At 37.8% G+C, this 18,305-nt stretch overlaps 1 protein-coding gene across 1 annotated transcript in view; it reads left to right on the plus strand.

The window, feature by feature from the left end:
* The first annotated feature begins 1,511 nt into the window (after positions 1-1,511).
* LOC117334027 (mucin-5AC-like) overlaps positions 1,512-18,305 on the plus strand; it is a 49,119-nt gene continuing 32,325 nt past the window's right edge. Inside the window, exons 1-3 of the mRNA XM_033893445.1 lie at positions 1,512-1,575; positions 2,811-3,334; positions 3,429-3,528. Of these exons, the coding sequence (XP_033749336.1) occupies positions 1,512-1,575; positions 2,811-3,334; positions 3,429-3,528 (688 nt within the window). The remainder of the gene's footprint in view (positions 1,576-2,810; positions 3,335-3,428; positions 3,529-18,305) is intronic.

Here is an 18,305-nt window from a genome sequence, read left to right on the forward strand (position 1 = left end):
TTTTTGTCATACAGTAAGTGCTGTTGAGGACAAGTTGATAGTGTTTTTGTCATACAGTTAGTGATGTAGAGGACAAGCTGACAGTTTTTTTCGCCATAGAGTAAGTGATGTAGAGGGCAAGTTGACAGTGTTTTTGTCATACAGTTAGTGATGTAGAGGGCAAGTTGATAGTGTTTTTGTCATACAGTTAGTGATGTAGAGGGCAAGTTGACAGTGTTTTTGTCATACAGTAAGTGCTGTTGAGGACAAGTTGATAGTGCTTTTGTCATACAGTTAGTGATGTAGAGGACAAGCTGACAGTTTTTTTCGCCATAGAGTAAGTGATGTAGAGGGCAAGTTGACAGTGTTTTTGTCATACAGTTAGTGATGTAGAGGGCAAGTTGATAGTGTTTTTGTCATACAGTTAGTGATGTAGAGGGCAAGTTGACAGTGTTTTTGTCATACAGTAAGTGCTGTTGAGGACAAGTTGATAGTGCTTTTGTCATACAGTTAGTGATGTAGAGGACAAGCTGACAGTTTTTTTCGCCATAGAGTAAGTGATGTAGAGGGCAAGTTGACAGTGTTTTTGTCATACAGTTAGTGATGTAGAGGGCAAGTTGATAGTGTTTTTGTCATACAGTTAGTGATGTAGAGGGCAAGTTGACAGTGTTTTTGTCATACAGTAAGTGCTGTTGAGGACAAGTTGATAGTGCTTTTTGCCATACAGTTCGGTGATGTAGAGGACAAGTTGACAGTACTTTTCGTCAGATAGTTAGTGATGTAGAGGACAAGTTGACAGTACTTTTCGTCAAATAGTTAGTGATGTAGAGGAAAGCTGCCTTTGATCATTGTATAGTGTTCAACATTCAGCCGGGAGATTTTCAATTGAGAAATCGTTGTAATCAAAGAACTTTCGACAGTTCACAAACATCACGTCCACCACGACTCCGAGCTCCGATGCAATTGGTGGTAGATTGTTTTTCGCTTGTTGCTAATACCATAAAAAAACTGTCAGTATCACACCGTTGAATTTAATTTCCCTGCACATCTTTCCTATCACGGATATATTCCGGATCTTTCTTAGCCAGGATCGATTTGAATGTTAGAGTTTATATATTCCGGATTTTCCTGTCACCAAAACCAATTTTCCTCACATTATTTACACACAAGCATGAGCAGCCCTTCCCATTAAACCATTTAAAACTGAAAGGGTTAAAATTATCAAAAATCCAATTTGCTGAAATGAGTTAATGCAAAGCGTTTGGGAAATTGCGTGTGCAATTTAAACATAAAGTCTAATGGTTTTGATTTGATTAAAAAGCGTAAATATTGATCGAATTAGCTTTTTCTCTATGCCAGTGATTACTGTAATAACATATAAAAATCCAGTTTTAACCACATTAAAAACAATGTTATATTCTTTCAGAACTGCGATGACACGACACGTGATATATACTAGATATAATACCGTTTGTGCGCTATAGATAAAAACAACACACACAAGGTATTACAAAGAGTAAAATGAGACAAACATGTCTACCTGTTGTTATGAGCTGGAGGCGCTGAATGTGGATCCTGTTCTGTGCTCTCTGTTCTGTAAGGTGAATACATGTAATTGCGCTATTGTAACTTTGAAACATCTCTTAGAATCAAAGCGTGTACGCTGTGGTAGGGTGAGTTTGTGTGTGTTTTGGGAGGCTGTGGTAGGGTGAGTTTGTGTGTGTTTTGGGAGGCTGTGGTAGGGTGTTTGTGTGTGTTTTGGGAGGCTGTGGTAGGGTGTTTGTGTGTGTTTTGGGAGGCTGTGGTAGGGTGAGTTTGTGTGTGTTTTGGGAGACTGTGGTAGGGTGAGTTTGTGTGTTTTTGGGAGGCTGTGGTAGGGTGAGTTTGTGTGTTTTGGGAGACTGTGGTAGGGTGAGTTTGTGTGTGTGGTCACCCCACCCGGTCACATAACATTGACGACGGGCGAACCAAATTGATTTTCCTTTGAGCGTTATCAGGAGTGACTACAGATATTACAGGTATACTTCGACCAGTGGGAAGAACCTAAAGTCTTTCTGACATGGGTTAACTCTCTACTCGAGACCAAAAGGCAGGTAATGTGACATATGGAATAAAACAGTTGCTATTAAAGAAGAGAAAAGATAGATCTTAAAGATAAAATCTAATAGAGCTAAGGGGAAAATATGGAAATCCAAAAGAGAAGTCAGATAAATGAAAACATGAAAGAATATACCTTATAAAAAGAATATATTTGATAAAATAATAAACCCGCTTAAAAAAAATATACCTCATGAAAAGAATATACACTGTACCTTCACTATATAGGTACATTGTATATATACCTTAATATTACAAGAACGACTGGAGATACAATTTCCCAAATCAATAAAATGCATCAAAACAATTACAAGAGACGTTTTACATATTCTAGTTGGTTGCTTCAGTTCAACGACAAGCGTACATTCGCCAGACCCACAGTTAATCTGTATGTTTATATACAAAACAAGACGTACAGCATTATGATCCACTTCCGTTACACGTATCTCTCATTAATGGATTACTATAGTAGACTGACGAGTTGGTGGACGGGGATATTTATCCGTATTCAGGGAGTTGTCATTACGGATAAAATCTATCAAACGAATATTATAACTGTTATTAAATGCCTAAAACTCGGCTCCTGATTTCTACGTTATCTATTTCTGTATCAATACATCTTAGTTTCTATATAGACACGGCTATTTAGTACTATTTTCTCTTTCTTGATTTCACCATGCTCTGCCCCAACAAGCTCTAACACACTCAGCCCCAACAAGCTATAACACACTAAGCCCCAACAAGCTCCAACACGCTGAGCCCCAAAAAGCTCCAACTCGCTAAGTCCCAACAAGCTCCAAAACACTCAGTCCAAACAGGCTCCAACACGCTCGACGCCAACAAGCTCCAACACGCTCAGCCCCAACAAGCTCCAACACGCTCAGCCCCAACAAGCTCCAACACGCTCAGCCCCAACAAGCTCCAACACACTCAGCCCCAACAAGCTCCAACACGCTCAACTCCAACAAGCTCTAACACACTCAGCCCCAACAAGCTCCAACACACTCAACCCCAACAAGCTACAAGACGCTCAACCCCAACAAGCTCCAACACGCTCAACCCCAACAAGCTCCAACATACTCAGCCCCAACAAGCTGCAACATACTCAGCCCCAACAAGCTCCAACACACTCAACCCCAGCAAGCTACATCACACTCAGCTCCAACAAGCTCCATCACACTCAGCCCCAACAAGCTCCAACACGCCCAACCCAACAAGCTCCAACACGTTCAACCCTAGATTGGCCACCAGTTCCAAAGTTTTTTTTGTGTTAAGAATTGCTTGTCTAGAATCAGACATACATGTAATCTAGAGATTAAAGCTCGATTTTATTAATAATTTTAATATTTTAGAGACAGGGAGCCAGTTTGCTCAATCCAAGCATGCTCAGCCCGTACACGCTCAGCCCGAACACGCCCCACCATGCAGTAACATTCATTTTCGACATGGACGGTATCTTAATGGGTGTTTTAAAATTCTATACACTTATGTAAGTCTAGTATAATACTTAAGAATTACATCTAATTTTTTAAAACTTACACCTGATGTCATGTGATGTCTGTTATCTACATGAAACAGATGCGACGTTTCCCTAACAGTTAACACTCAAAGTGATAATGAAGTCTAACCCTGAACTGACTACCTTAGTTCGCTAGGTGGCGCCCGCACTCCCATTGATTCTGTTACGACACTGCGAACGAGACCCTTGGTCTAAGAAATAATAGAGAAATGCCCACCGCGTTTCTGACTAAGATTCTCAGCGGTATTTATGACAAACTGTGTCTGGAGTTAACATGCTTTATGCTTATGGTCTTCCCGCCAATGTACGTATGTAGCGACGTGTGAAATGGAACTCGTGTAAACAATATGATCTTAAAATTGATTTCTTCCTCGTTGTTGATAAACAAAATCAACAGCAAGGAGACATGTTTCAATGCGTAGACGCTGTGTTCACAGCATAAACTGAAACCGTATATTTTAAATGTTGACATAGCAGCGGTCCGCTAAGTGCTGTGTTTGTTGATATTTCATTACCAGGAGAGCTTTTTTGACCTTACATTTCGGCCAGTCATGGTGTGTTCCAATGGTCAGCGCCGGGTGTAAATCTCATAACACGGCGATTTGTTAACAGAACCAGCTTCCTAAGGAAAACAGGAACAGACTCTGGCACTGACAGAAACATATCCGCACATCTTAACATGTCATAACATCTACATTCCTTCTATGGGATGAAACATATTTCTACTTGACTGATGGCGAGAAAACTTCTGAACTTACAACCCCGTGAACATATCTCGCTACCGGAAAAAGGAAACGTATTTCATATCTTTTACTAATTCACACCAAAATATAATTAACCAATAAGATACGCACTGTGCACTCAGTTGATATCTAAATTTTGAAAATGGGGAACATTTAAGTTTGTGTTATCTGTAATCTATGGATTAGTAAAGACGAACCTGCACGTGTTCTTTAGATCAAAAGCATAGTTCATCTTCAAAAGGTAAGCACATGTGAAGACTGGAGTACAAATATCAACTCTCGTTTTGACTGGACTAAATTCGGAGTTTTCAAATAACTAAAAATCTCTGAAGTTTTGATTTAAAGCGAGCACCTGTTTTATAGTGTAGATACGGCGCGTTGTTTAGTTTAAGGTGGAGCGATGAAACAATTTGAGCTCAAATACATGAAAACAAAGGCTAGTGTTGCATTTGGATATCAGAACGATGTTGGTCTCCTCAATGTCCCTTCAGCAGAACGGAAGAAATCCTACATTTTAAAGATGGCCAACTTCCCCAGATTGGTACATGCGTAAGACGCACGTTGACTTTTTGTTATCTCGATAAGGTGATTTATAGGTACATGTATATACGGTATTGAATTCAATTCAATTTATTCCCAAATGCTACATAGCATATAGGATTCCAAGATACATATATATCATATAACAATTCATGCATACAAAATGGCGGAGAACACGGCCGAATTAATTCTGACAAATGCTGAAGCACAAAAACATGATAAAATACAGGTGACATGTCTATAGTATGCTAATTACACTTTGACTTTGTTGACATCATATACATATCTTGCTAACTTACGAATTTCGTCAATATTATTGACACATAGTTTATACTGTTACCACATTAGTCAGGGTAGTCAACCTGGCAGTATGTTGAAGTATTGTCGGAGTGATTCACAGGTGAATATCAGATTTGAATTCAGAAACACAATTCTATAGACCGAATAAGGAATAAATCTGTGCTATACAGATTTTTTAATCCGTCTAGGACTTGCTGGAAATTCTAGGGAATAAAGGTGCGGAGAATAGCCATTCTCATAGACGAACACACACCTCAACGCACACCTCAACGCCAAAATGTGACAGTACCGAGAGACATATTAGAGCGGAAAAATATATTTTGAGAGATAAAAAGATATAGTGATTCGAAATTTAGTAACTATAGAATATCATAAAATAAGAACAACGTGTACAATTAATGCGATTGGCTCGTAAGACCTCACGGCTAGGTACAATTATTGAGAATTTGTAAAAAGTAAGAAACTGAGATGCAGAAGACAGTGAGTGTTGACAGTGACGTCATCGTACCGTTTATAAATAAACATTAACTTCACGTTAGAAGAGGCTGTAGACGGATATTATTACAGAAAAGTCATAGTTGAAGTTGGAATGTCAAAACAAAATTACTGCTAAAATAGATCAAGCAAAGGACTAAAATTGGCTTCACGCCGCTCGTAGTGTTGTTTGCAGTAACAGACTTAAGGGGACAAAAAAGTAAAAGTTCAATGTTCGAAGAATAGGTCTTCTGTTCTTCTGACAATAAAAACTAACACAAAGATTAACATCCTACATTCATAATCCAACTTGAACTTGACAGCTGTAACGACAAAATAATTCATTCGCTGACAAAAAAAAAAAAATGTTATCAAAATTCTACTCTTTATATTCCAGATGTACTATATTGCTATATAAACAAAACCTCAATATATGAGTTGCTGTCGAAATAAAGTACAGTTTATATATACACGTTAAAATCTTATTTGACAATACTTTTCAGTGCGCATGCCTGCCATTGATAGATCATGCCAAGACAGGGTCACGTGGGAATCCTTTCAAACAAATATGTGTTCTCGCTACACTAGTCTGTCTTAAGGCCCCGTATCAATGTTTAGTTGTGACGTAATGGTAAGGGATAGTCTGGCGTCTGACAAATATACGTCAGTTTTGACAAGCAGATGATCAAAGATTGACATACATTATGAATTTAATGTCTATCTGAATGTTTGAATTCAAATGTGAGACATTGTCTAGCATGGCATTTGAGCCGTACAATATTGACAAGATATTGGAAGAAACCCCGGAGTAAATATATCTGTATATCGACATGTACACGACTTAAATTCGACAAACCGATACATAAACATCAGAAGTCACACTGATAACCGTGTAGTAGTACAGATATCTAGAAGTTACACTGACAACCGTGTAGTAATACAAATATCCAGAAGTTACACTGACAACCGTGTAGTTGTACACATATCCAGAACTTACACTGACAACCGTGACGTAGTACACATATCCAGAAGTTACACTGACAACCGTGACGTAGTACACATATCCAGAAGTTACACTGACAACCGTGTAGTTGTACAAATATCCAGAAGTTACACTGACAACCGTGTAGTTGTACAAATATCCAGAAGTTACACTGACAACCGTGTAGTAATACAGATATCGAGAAGTTACACTGGCAACCGTTTAGTTGTACAAATATCCAGAACTTACACTGACAACCGTTTAGTTGTACAAATATCCAGAAGTTACACTGACAACCGCGTAGTAATACAGATATCCAGAAGTTACACTGACAACCGTGCAGTAGTACAGATATCCAGAAGTTACACTGACAACCGTTTAGTTGTACAAATATCCAGAAGTTACAGTGACAACCGTGTAGTTGTACAAATATCCAGAAGTTACACTGACAACCGTGTAGTAATACAAATATCCAGAAGTTACACTGACAACCGTGTAGTAGTACAGATATCCAGAAGTTACACTGACAACCGTGTAGTAATACAAATATCCAAAAGTTACACTGACAACCGTGTAGTAGTACAGATATCCAGAAGTTACACTGACAACCGTGTAGTTTGTACAAATACCAGAAGTTTACACTGAAAAACCGTTAGTAGTAAATATCCGAAGTTACGTGACACGTGATTACAAATATCAGTACAGAACCGTGTAGTAGTACAAATATCCAGAAGTTACACTGACAACCGTGTAGTTGTACATATATCCAGAAGTTACACTGACAACCGTGTAGTAGTACAAATATCCGGAAGTTACACTGACAACCGTGTAGTAGTACAAATATCCAGAAGTTACACTGACAAACCGGTGTAGTAATACAATATCCAGTAAGTTACGCTGACAACCGTGTAGTTGTACAAATATTCAGAAGTTACACTGACAACCGTGTAGTAATACAAATATCCAGAAGTTACACTGACAACCGTGTAGTAGTACAAATATCCAGAAGTTACACTGACAACCGTGTAGTAGTACAAATATCCAGAAGTTACACTGACAACCGTGTAGTAATACAAATATCCAGAAGTTACACTGACAACCGTGTAGTAATACAAATATCCAGAAGTTACACTGACAACCGTGTAGTTGTACAAATATCCAGAAGTTACACTGACAACCGTGTAGTAAGTACAAATATCAGGAAGTTACCTGACAACCGTGTAGTTGTACAAATATCCAGAAGTTACACTGACAACCGTGTAGTAGTACAAATATCCAGAAGTTACAGTGACAACCGTGTAGTTGTACAAATATCCAGAAGTTACACTGACAACCGTGTAGTAGTACAAATATCCAGAAGTTACACTGACAACCGTGTAGTAATACAAATATCCAGAAGTTACACTGACAACCGTGTAGTAGTACAAATATCCAGAAGTTACACTGACAACCGTGTAGTAATACAAATATCCAGAAGTTACACTGACAACCGTGTAGTATACAAATATCCAGAAAGTTACACTGACAACCGTGAAGTAGTACAAATATCCAGAAGTTACACTGACAACCGTGTAGTAGTACAAATATCCAGAAGTTACACTGACAACCGTGTAGTTGTACATACAAATAGCCGGAAGTTACAACTGACAACCGTGTAGTAATACAAATATCCAGAAGTTACACTGACAACCGTGTAGTAGTACAAATATCCAGAAGTTACACTGACAACCGTGTAGTAATACAAATATCCAGAAGTTACACTGACAACCGTGTAGTAATACAAATATCCAGAAGTTACACTGACAACCGTGAAATAGTACAAATATCCAGAAGTTACACTGACAACCGTGTAGTAATACAAATATCCAGAAGTTACACTGACAACCGTGTAGTTGTACAAATATCCAGAAGTTACACTGACAACCGTGTAGTAGTACAAATATCCAGAAGTTACACTGACAACCGTGTAGTAGTACAGATATCCAGAAGTTACACTGACAACCGTGTAGTTGTAAATCCAAAGTTACAGCTGACAACCGTGTAGTAATACAAATATCCAGAAGTTACACTGACAGCTGTGTAGTAGTACAGATATCCAGAAGTTACACTTACAACCGTGTAGTTGTGCAAATATCCCGAAGTTACGATGACAACCGTTTAGTAGTACAGATATCAGAAGTTACACTGACAACCGTGTAGTAGTACATATATCCAGAAGTTACACTGACAACCGTGTAGTAGTACATATATCCAGAAGTTACACTGACAACCGTGTAGTAGTACAAATATTCAGAAGTTACACTGACAACCGTGTAGTAGTACAAATATCAGAAGTTACACTGACAACCGTGTAGTTGTACAGATATCCAGAAGTTACCTGACAACCGTGTAGTAGTACAAATATCAGGAAGTTACACTGACAACCGTGTAGTGTACAAATATCCGAAGTTACACTGACAACCGTGTAGTAAGTACAAATATCCAGAAGTTACGCTGACAACCGTGTAGTAGTACAAATATTCAGAAGTTACACTGACAAACCGTGTAAGTAGTACAAATAACCAGAAGTTACACTGACAACCGTGTAGTTGTACAGATATCCAGAAGTTACACTGACAACCGTGTAGTAGTACAAATATCCGGAAGTTACGCTGACAACCGTGTAGTTGTACAAATATTCAGAAGTTACACTGACAACCGTGTAGTAGTACAAATATCCAGAAGTTACGCTGACAACCGTGTAGTTGTACAAATATTCAGAAGTTACACTGACAACCGTGTAGTAGTACAAATATCCGGAAGTTACACTGACAACCGTGTAGTAATACAAATATCCAGAAGTTACACTGACAACCGTGTAGTAGTACAAATATCCAGAAGTTACACTGACAACCGTGAAATAGTACAAATATCCAGAAGTTACACTGACAACCGTGTAGTAATACAAATATCCAGAAGTTACACTGACAACCGTGTAGTTGTACAAATATCCAGAAGTAACAATGACAACCGTGTAGTAATACAAATATCCAGAAGTTACACTGACAACCGTGTAGTAGTACAGATATCCAGAAGTTACACTGACAACCGTGTAGTTGTACAAGTTACAGTGACAACCGTGTAGTAATACAAATATCCAGAAGTTACACTGACAACCGTGTAGTTGTACAGATATCCAGAAGTTACACTGATAATCGTGTAGTAATACAAATATCCAGAAGTTACACTGACAACCGTGTAGTAGTACAGATATCCAGAAGTTACACTGACAACCGTGTAGTTGTACAAATATCCAGAAGTTACACTGACAACCGTGTAGTAATACAAATATCCAGAAGTTACACTGACAACCGTGTAGTTGTACATATATCCAGAAGTTACACTGACAACCGTGTAGTAGTACAAATATCCGGAAGTTACGCTGACAACCGTGTAGTTGTACAAATATTCAGAAGTTACACTGACAACCGTGTAGTAGTACAAATATCCAGAAGTTACACTGACAACCGTGTAGTTGTACAGATATCCAGAAGTTACACTGACAACCGTGTAGTAGTACAAATATCCGGAAGTTACGCTGACAACCGTGTAGTTGTACAAATATTCAGAAGTTACACTGACAACCGTGTAGTAGTACAAATATCCAGAAGTTACGCTGACAACCGTGTAGTTGTACAAATATTCAGAAGTTACACTGACAACCGTGTAGTAGTACAAATATCCGGAAGTTACACTGACAACCGTGTAGTAATACAAATATCCAGAAGTTACACTGACAACCGTGTAGTAGTACAAATATCCAGAAGTTACACTGACAACCGTGTAGTAATACAAATATCCAGAAGTTACACTGACAACCGTGTAGTAATACAAATATCCAGAAGTTACACTGACAACCGTGAAATAGTACAAATATCCAGAAGTTACACTGACAACCGTGTAGTAATACAAATATCCAGAAGTTACACTGACAACCGTGTAGTTGTACAAATATCCAGAAGTAACAATGACAACCGTGTAGTGATGGACAACCGTAGTTAGTACAAATATCCGAAGTTACACTGACAACGTGTAGTGTACAAATATCCGAAGTTACACTGAACGTGTAGTATACAATATCCAGAAGTTACCTACACCTTAGTAGTAAATACCAGAAGTTCCTGACAGTGTAGTTGTATCAATACCCAGTACTGACAACCGTGTAGTAATACAAATATCCAGAAGTTAACTGACAACCGTGTAGGGTCATAATCCAGAAGTTACACTGCACTGTATAGTACAAATATCAGAGTCTGCCCTTGTAGTTACAATAAAGTACTGACACCGTAGTATACAATCCAAGTTACACTGCCGTTGTTACATACCAGAATACCTCAAGTGTTCAAATTGCCCGTTCAACGAGTTACAATGATGAATATCAATTGACACCGTTAGCATACGATTAATGCACCTGTTCAACGAGTATGCTGTGTAAACAATAGAGTTCAGCAAGTACATCCAATCCGCACCGTTACAAATAGCTACACTGACAACCGAGTAGTAGTACACATATCCAGAAGTTACGCTGACAACTGTGTAGTAGTACAGATACCCAGAAGTTACACTGCATTATTTAGGTCAATCTGACTAGTGATAAGGGGGCCACCCGGTATTGCAAGAGCTCACTAGCATCTTATATATCTAACTCAATATCGCATAAGAAAAATAATACAAATACATTTGTAGATCACTAACCTAGATAGTTAAGGTTCTCTGTCAGTAGATAAAATTTACCAAGGTCGCGTTGGCATTAGGATGTTCACCCAGGCTGATTTTATCGAAAGAAAACCCGACTAATGTCATGATAAAGTACCAATAAGGTCAAATGTCATTGCTTTGGCTGTTATTGGTAATACCATTACATTGGTTACACAAATGCCTGGTGCCTATCGGTTTCCGTAGCCTATAAATTACTGTCTACTGCCATTAGGTTCCCGTAATGTCTAAGTGTGTTGTCTGGTGCCTATCGGTTTCCGTAGCCTATATATATACTGTCTACTGCCATTAGGTTCCCGTACTGTCTAAGTGTATTGTCTGGTGCCTATCGGTTTCCGTAGTCTATAAACTACTGTCTACTGCCATTAGGTTCCCGTAATGTCTAAGTGTGTTGTCTGGTGCCTATTGGTTTCCGTAGCCTATAAATTACTGTCTACTGCCATTAGGTTCCCGAACTGTCTAAGTGTGTTGTCTGGTGCCTATTGGTTTTCGTAGCCTATAGATGTAGTGTCTACTGCCATTAGGTTCCCGAACTGTCTAAGTGTATTGTCTGGTGCCTATCGGTTTCCGTAGTCTATAAATTACTGTCTACTGCCATTAGGTTCCCGTACTGTATACGTGTATTGTCTGGTGCCTTTTGGTTTCCATAGCCAACGAGAGTTCGTTACGCCATTTTGACATCACTGATTTGGAAATATTACAAAAACCCGTCGAGAGATGTTATAATTAGCTAATTATCGTTGATTAGAACAACGGCTCGCTATTAGCGGAGAATGTGGGCATGAAGGTGCTACGTTCCTGTCACTATGAGGAGATATGAAGGTATTAAGCCACTTCACTAAAGGCCGACCGGCCGACCATTTATGTCCTTAGAATACAATGGTAGAAGTGCATTTGGTTCTAAGAATATCTACCTGTCATACTGTACCTGTGCCCGGTTTATATTTCGTAACACCATACAATAACACCTGTGCAATATGTTTTTTTCCCTATTGAAGCAAGTACACAATTGCTTTTTTTGCTTCGCAGACGCCAAAGTGCAAAGATGATTTATTGTATAATAGGTCAAATAAGATTTGCTTTACACTTTGTACTTGGTCAAAAATCGCTCAACTTATTTTGTTTTTCTCTTAAATATTTACGACGTGAACTTGAACTCTGTGAATTATTCATTCTCAACGAATTAACAATTTTATTGTGTGTTCAGAACAAAATAACTGCATATATTAAATTATCATGGAACGTTCCATTTAAAGCCTTTGTTTCCAGTAAATTCCACATTACGACACTGCATAAAAAGATTGGTCGGTGGCACAGAGGTAAGACAATTGCCTCTCGCCTAGGCGGTTCCCTGATCGGACGTGAACAGGTTAGGGGGTCACCTGGCCGACCACGTGGGTTTTCTCCAGGTACTCCGGCTTCCTCCCACAGTAAGACCCTTCACGTGTACTCCGGCTCCCCCTCCCCCCGCCCCCTCCCACAGTAAGACCCTTCACGTGTTTCCATCCGGGACAACAAGTGTAACTAATATAAGTTGATAAACTTGTTTCGCAATTGTTGAAATAAATAAACTTTTGTTTTTTTAAAACGTAATACTCTCTAAATTACTCACTCGTCTGCAGACCAACATTTTCACGGGACAGTTTAATGCGATTAACATTCTTTTGCAATCAATTACATACACACGATAAAATAATCATTTCTTCAAGGTAACACATTTTTTCCATTATTATATAACTGGCGTTATTAAGCGTATCATGCAGTTTTAATTATCTCTAAAGTCGAATAATATCTCTTCCTTAGTGTTGTAATTATGTATAAAGAGTTCATTGGATATTGTGTGATGCCTTCTAAATAGATTGACAGATGATGGAAACATCTTTAGTGAAATAGATTATAGGTAATTTACGGAGGTTTTAAAATGTATTTTTGATATTGCAAATCACAGTTTCTCCCTTATTTTCAAACGTTCTGTAAATACAAAACGTATATCTGTAAATCGTATATTTCATACGCTGCGATGTTGTTAAGTATATTAACAGATGAAAAAAATCTCTTCGGTGAAATGAATTTATCGGCAACCATTTTCCACTGGAATTATTAGAAAATGTACTGGTTTTAACAGGTCACCATGTGCATTCAATTATAAATATTTCATATGTTAACTCAACAGAAGTGTTTCTGGAAATACAAAAACAATTAAAGCGCAGAACCAATGGTAAAGTAGTGTTTTCATCCACCATGATAACATTGTATATATATAAATACTTTTTTCGTTCACAAAATTGTGCGTCAGAATATTTTTGGGGTAATGATACTTGGTTTTGTCGATTATACTGATGAGCAAAATGCTCAAAAGACCTTTAATAGAAACTTCATTAAATGCAATTGAAATATTATTTAGTCCGAATTCTCAGCTTGGTTTTTGTAAAACAAAGTGTCCACGATTTTATTGTTAATATCCACGACATGCCTTTGGGGACATTTTACATTGAATAAAACATACACATGATCTAATGGAAAATGACACTTACATACTGAAGTACGGAATCAGGGCCATATTGGTTATAACATATATATATATCACGCACCACATTATTTTTGGGATGATAGCTATGTTAACGATGTACAAATTCCCAGTATTATGTACTAATGCTATGATAGCGTCATCATATGGTTTACACGTACATTACATACCAAACATACGACTGCACGTGCGTTTTTGCCGACAGCATGTGGCTGTGTGTTTGTCCTATACGTACTTTCTGACCTGATAACACTACAATTATTCTAAAAATATTAATCCGATATCAACAAGAAAGTCATCGCCGCTGTAGCAACAGTCAGAAAAAGACAGAAATAGAAACTGTATCTATTTGTTTACACACTGCATACTCCTCGCAGAAATCAATTCAAAAGAACAAAAATAGACATTTGATCTCTGATATGTTTATTTATTTATGTATCTTTTGATTAATTAATTTATTTCTCTGCATAAATCATTAGTCGGTGAAACATTAGATATATACCCCCCTTACTAATACTCCAGTGCAGCAATTTATTGTTATAACATGGCTGATGTATGATGTTCAACAAACCGCTCTCTAAATGTGATGTTATGCTTCAGGCAGGCATAACGATTTGTTTTGCTAAGTATTTTAAAATGGCACTTTACGGAGGGCTAACCTTTCTAATAAAAACAAGTCTGGGCTGGTGCATCGAGATCGTTCTCGGAATGAGCTACAAGTGGTCATTAGATATACAACCATGGGAAACTATGCAGCCAAATAACAAAACAAAAACCTAGCAATGCCCTTCCGCTTCCGGTGCAAAAACTTTAAATGAATTTGAAATGTAAAACAGAAAGTGATCTCTAGTATTAAAACGGCGCCTAGTTTCTAATTATCTCAGCATTCCAGATCAATTTGGAGGCCGCTCATTAATACCAGTGATTTTCAAATGACATCGAAATGCAACATCTCTTAATTCTGATAATTATTGTAATTCACCTCAAGAAAATCCTTCCCAGAGTGGAATTTGACATTCAATCTCACTTTAAGGAAGAAATATATATAGAATATGCATTATGACGCGTTTTAAAAGCTATCTGCAATGTTCTTCAGAAAGTAAATCTGTAAAGAGCTTCCAAATTGACAACAATTGCCACTGTTGAAATGGCGGTGTGATATTAATTGGATGACAATTTTTGAACTATTCAAGGCTAAACAGGAAAAGGGAGGAATATTCTGTCTTAAACATGTACAAGTGTCTTACGTATTACCCTGGTTTTTTGGATGATGAAACGCGAGTGGTGTCAAACAAGTCTTAGGTTCCTCTTTTTGACCTTGGCGAAATGTTTCTCAACAATTAATTCTCAGAAGAGCCTAAGATATCGTTTGCTTCATCTCATCCTGCCCAAATGAGCAGGAACGCTGAGAGTATTGACATTGAACTATCCTTTGTGTTTCGTCGAATTGATTTCCCTTACAAAATGTCATTCCTTCCTAACTACTGAAGATGCAGTTATTTTGGATGGCTCAAGATTTTCGATTTTTCCGAACGTTTGAAGTAAGGAAGGTATCTGTTTAACTGACAGTATGGATTGGATAATACTTTGAGCATTTCAACGTAAACATTTTACATGTTTTGTTGTGTTTAATATATAACCACTTGGTAACAAAAAACGCCTTTGATCCATCAAAACTATAGTTATTTATAGGGTTATATCATCATTTCATAAATAAACATCTATACACACACGTAAGATTTCATGAGATTCAGGTTCATGGAAACTTTGACTCAATGTTTAGTGAAAGTTTTGGCAATCTTTGACTCGCTTTATAGTGAATGTATTGACAATATTTGACTCATTGTATATTGAATGTATAGACAATATTTAACTCAGTGTATAGTAAATGTATTTACGAACCTTGATTCGCTGCATAGAGTATTGGAAGCTATTTTTCTGTTTGTCAAGGCGTGATTGTTGACTTCTCAAATCAGTCGATAGGGTGTACATATACAGTAATACAGCACATTATACCATTATATTTTAGCCACCAAAGAGTATTTTTGTTGAGTATCTACGAGAACGGGAAAGAAAAAAAATCACAAAAATACATTTGGTTTAAGTATGTTAAAACAATATTGATAACACAGCTTCATTATTAAAGAAATTCAATTCTCAAATCTTAGCAGGATAATATAATAATAAAGCTCTTGACGCGATATTCTACGTGAAGTATTTGTATATAATGTATATATATAACAATACCTGTTATCAGATATGATATAATCGTCGTGAACATACGGTATAGCTATACTCCCCTGTGACAGCGTTTCGGGGACTACGTTACATCTATTACGTTTTCTATTAGATTACAACGCTCTATAATAGCGTGCGCTATCCACAGTGGTGTCTTTATCTATGTACAAATAAATCTTGATGGTAAAATAAAAGCCATAACATACTTAGGAGTAAAGGTTACTATGTAATAAACTCAATTATTTCGTTCCATTCTCAATGAATATCCTTCATTTGAACAGTGACGTGATTCATGATATGCACATCTACTTTACCTTCTTTTTTAAATTCCATATTGAAAATTATAAAAAATAATTTTACTATTGCACCTTCCTATCTAGATCTTCACATTTATTTCGACCTATTTTTCGTATCAGCAGCACTTTCTATCTTTACCATCATTGACGACTCCTAGAAGACGAAGCACTGTAGTTTGTTGTCTCTACCCTCACTGACGAGTCCTAGAAGGACGAAACACTGTTGTTTGTTGTCCCTACCCTCACTTACGAGTCCTAGAGAACGAAGCAATGTGGTTTGTTGTCCCTACCATCACTTACGAGTCCTAGAGAACGAAGCACTGTTGTTTGTTGTCCCTACCCTCACTTACGAGTCCTAGAGAACGAAACACTGTTGTTTGTTGTCCCTACCCTCACTTACGAGTCCTAGAGAATGAAGCACTGCTGTTTGTTGTCCCTACCCTCACTGACGAGTCCTAGAAGGACGAAGCAATGTTGTTTGTTGTCCCTACCATCACTGACGAGTCCTAGAAGGACGAAGCAATGTGGTTTGTTGTCTCTACCATCACTGACGACTTCTAGAAAACGAAGCAATGTTGTTTGTTGTCCCTACCATCACTTACGAGTCCTAGAGAACGAAGTAATTCAGTTTGTTGTCCCTACCATCACTGACGAGTCCTAGATAACTAAACATGGTGGTTTGTTGTCCCTACCCTCACTGACGAGTCCTAGAAGGACGAAACACTGTTGTTTGTTGTCCCTACCATCACTTACGAGTCCTAGAGAACGAAGCAATGTGGTTTGTTGTCCCTACCATCACTGACGAGTCCTTGAAGGACTAAACACTGTTGTTTGTTGTCCCTACCATCACTGACGAGTCCTAGAGAACAAAGCAATGTGATTTGTTGTCCCTACCATCACTGACGAGTCCTTGAAGGACGAAACACTGTTGTTTGTTGTCCCTACCATCACTGACGAGTCCTTGAAGGACGAAGCAATTCAGTTTGTTGTCCCTACCATCACTGACGAGTCCTAGAGAACGAAGCAATGTTGTTTGTTGTCCCTACCATCACTGACGAGTCCTTGAAGGACGAAGCAATTCAGTTTGTTGTCCCTACCATCACTGACGAGTCCTAGAGAACGAAGCAATGTGGTTTGTTGTCCCTACCATCACTGACGAGTCCTTGAAGGACGAAACAATGTAGTTTACAATCATTCACGCTTAAGGTCTTTTAGATATCGGAAATTATTTGATGTATCTTGGCAATTACACATGTATATATGTCAGGAAAATGTCGTGTATGTGTAATTACTGGTAGATCAAGTACTTTAAATGACGACTTATTTCATGTTAATTTGATTGATTTCCAACTTTGTCAATGTGGACACTATATAGAAACTGCTTATCATTTCTTCTTTAATTGTAACAAGTATGTAAATCGGAGAGTACAATGGTATCGCGAGTTAAATGAGTTCATCACAACTAATATTACACTGAAGTCCTGATTTAACAAAGGAAGGAAACGAAAAAATATGTCTACACACTCAGTAATATATTCGTGATACAACATACATGTATTTTCATTTCTGTATCTCCCTCCGCACTATTCCTCTCCCTCTATTACTCCCTCCTTATTAAATATGTTCCTTCAATTATATATATGTATATATAACTAAGGACAGCGTCTTTGATCTTTCTCGATTCATGTGGCATATATCAGAAGGAAAGGAAAGACAACGATTAAAGCTAAACATGGCATGATATATGATGATCATTGATTGTTAACAAATGTCAGCTGAGTCGAGTAAGATCACTCACTCTGTCTAAAAATAATACTTTAAAATGTTCTTGTAAAAAATGTTCCAATTATTCTTC

The sequence above is a fragment of the Pecten maximus genome, chromosome 9, assembly GCF_902652985.1.
Source record: "Pecten maximus chromosome 9, xPecMax1.1, whole genome shotgun sequence".
NCBI lineage: Eukaryota > Metazoa > Mollusca > Bivalvia > Pectinida > Pectinidae > Pecten > Pecten maximus.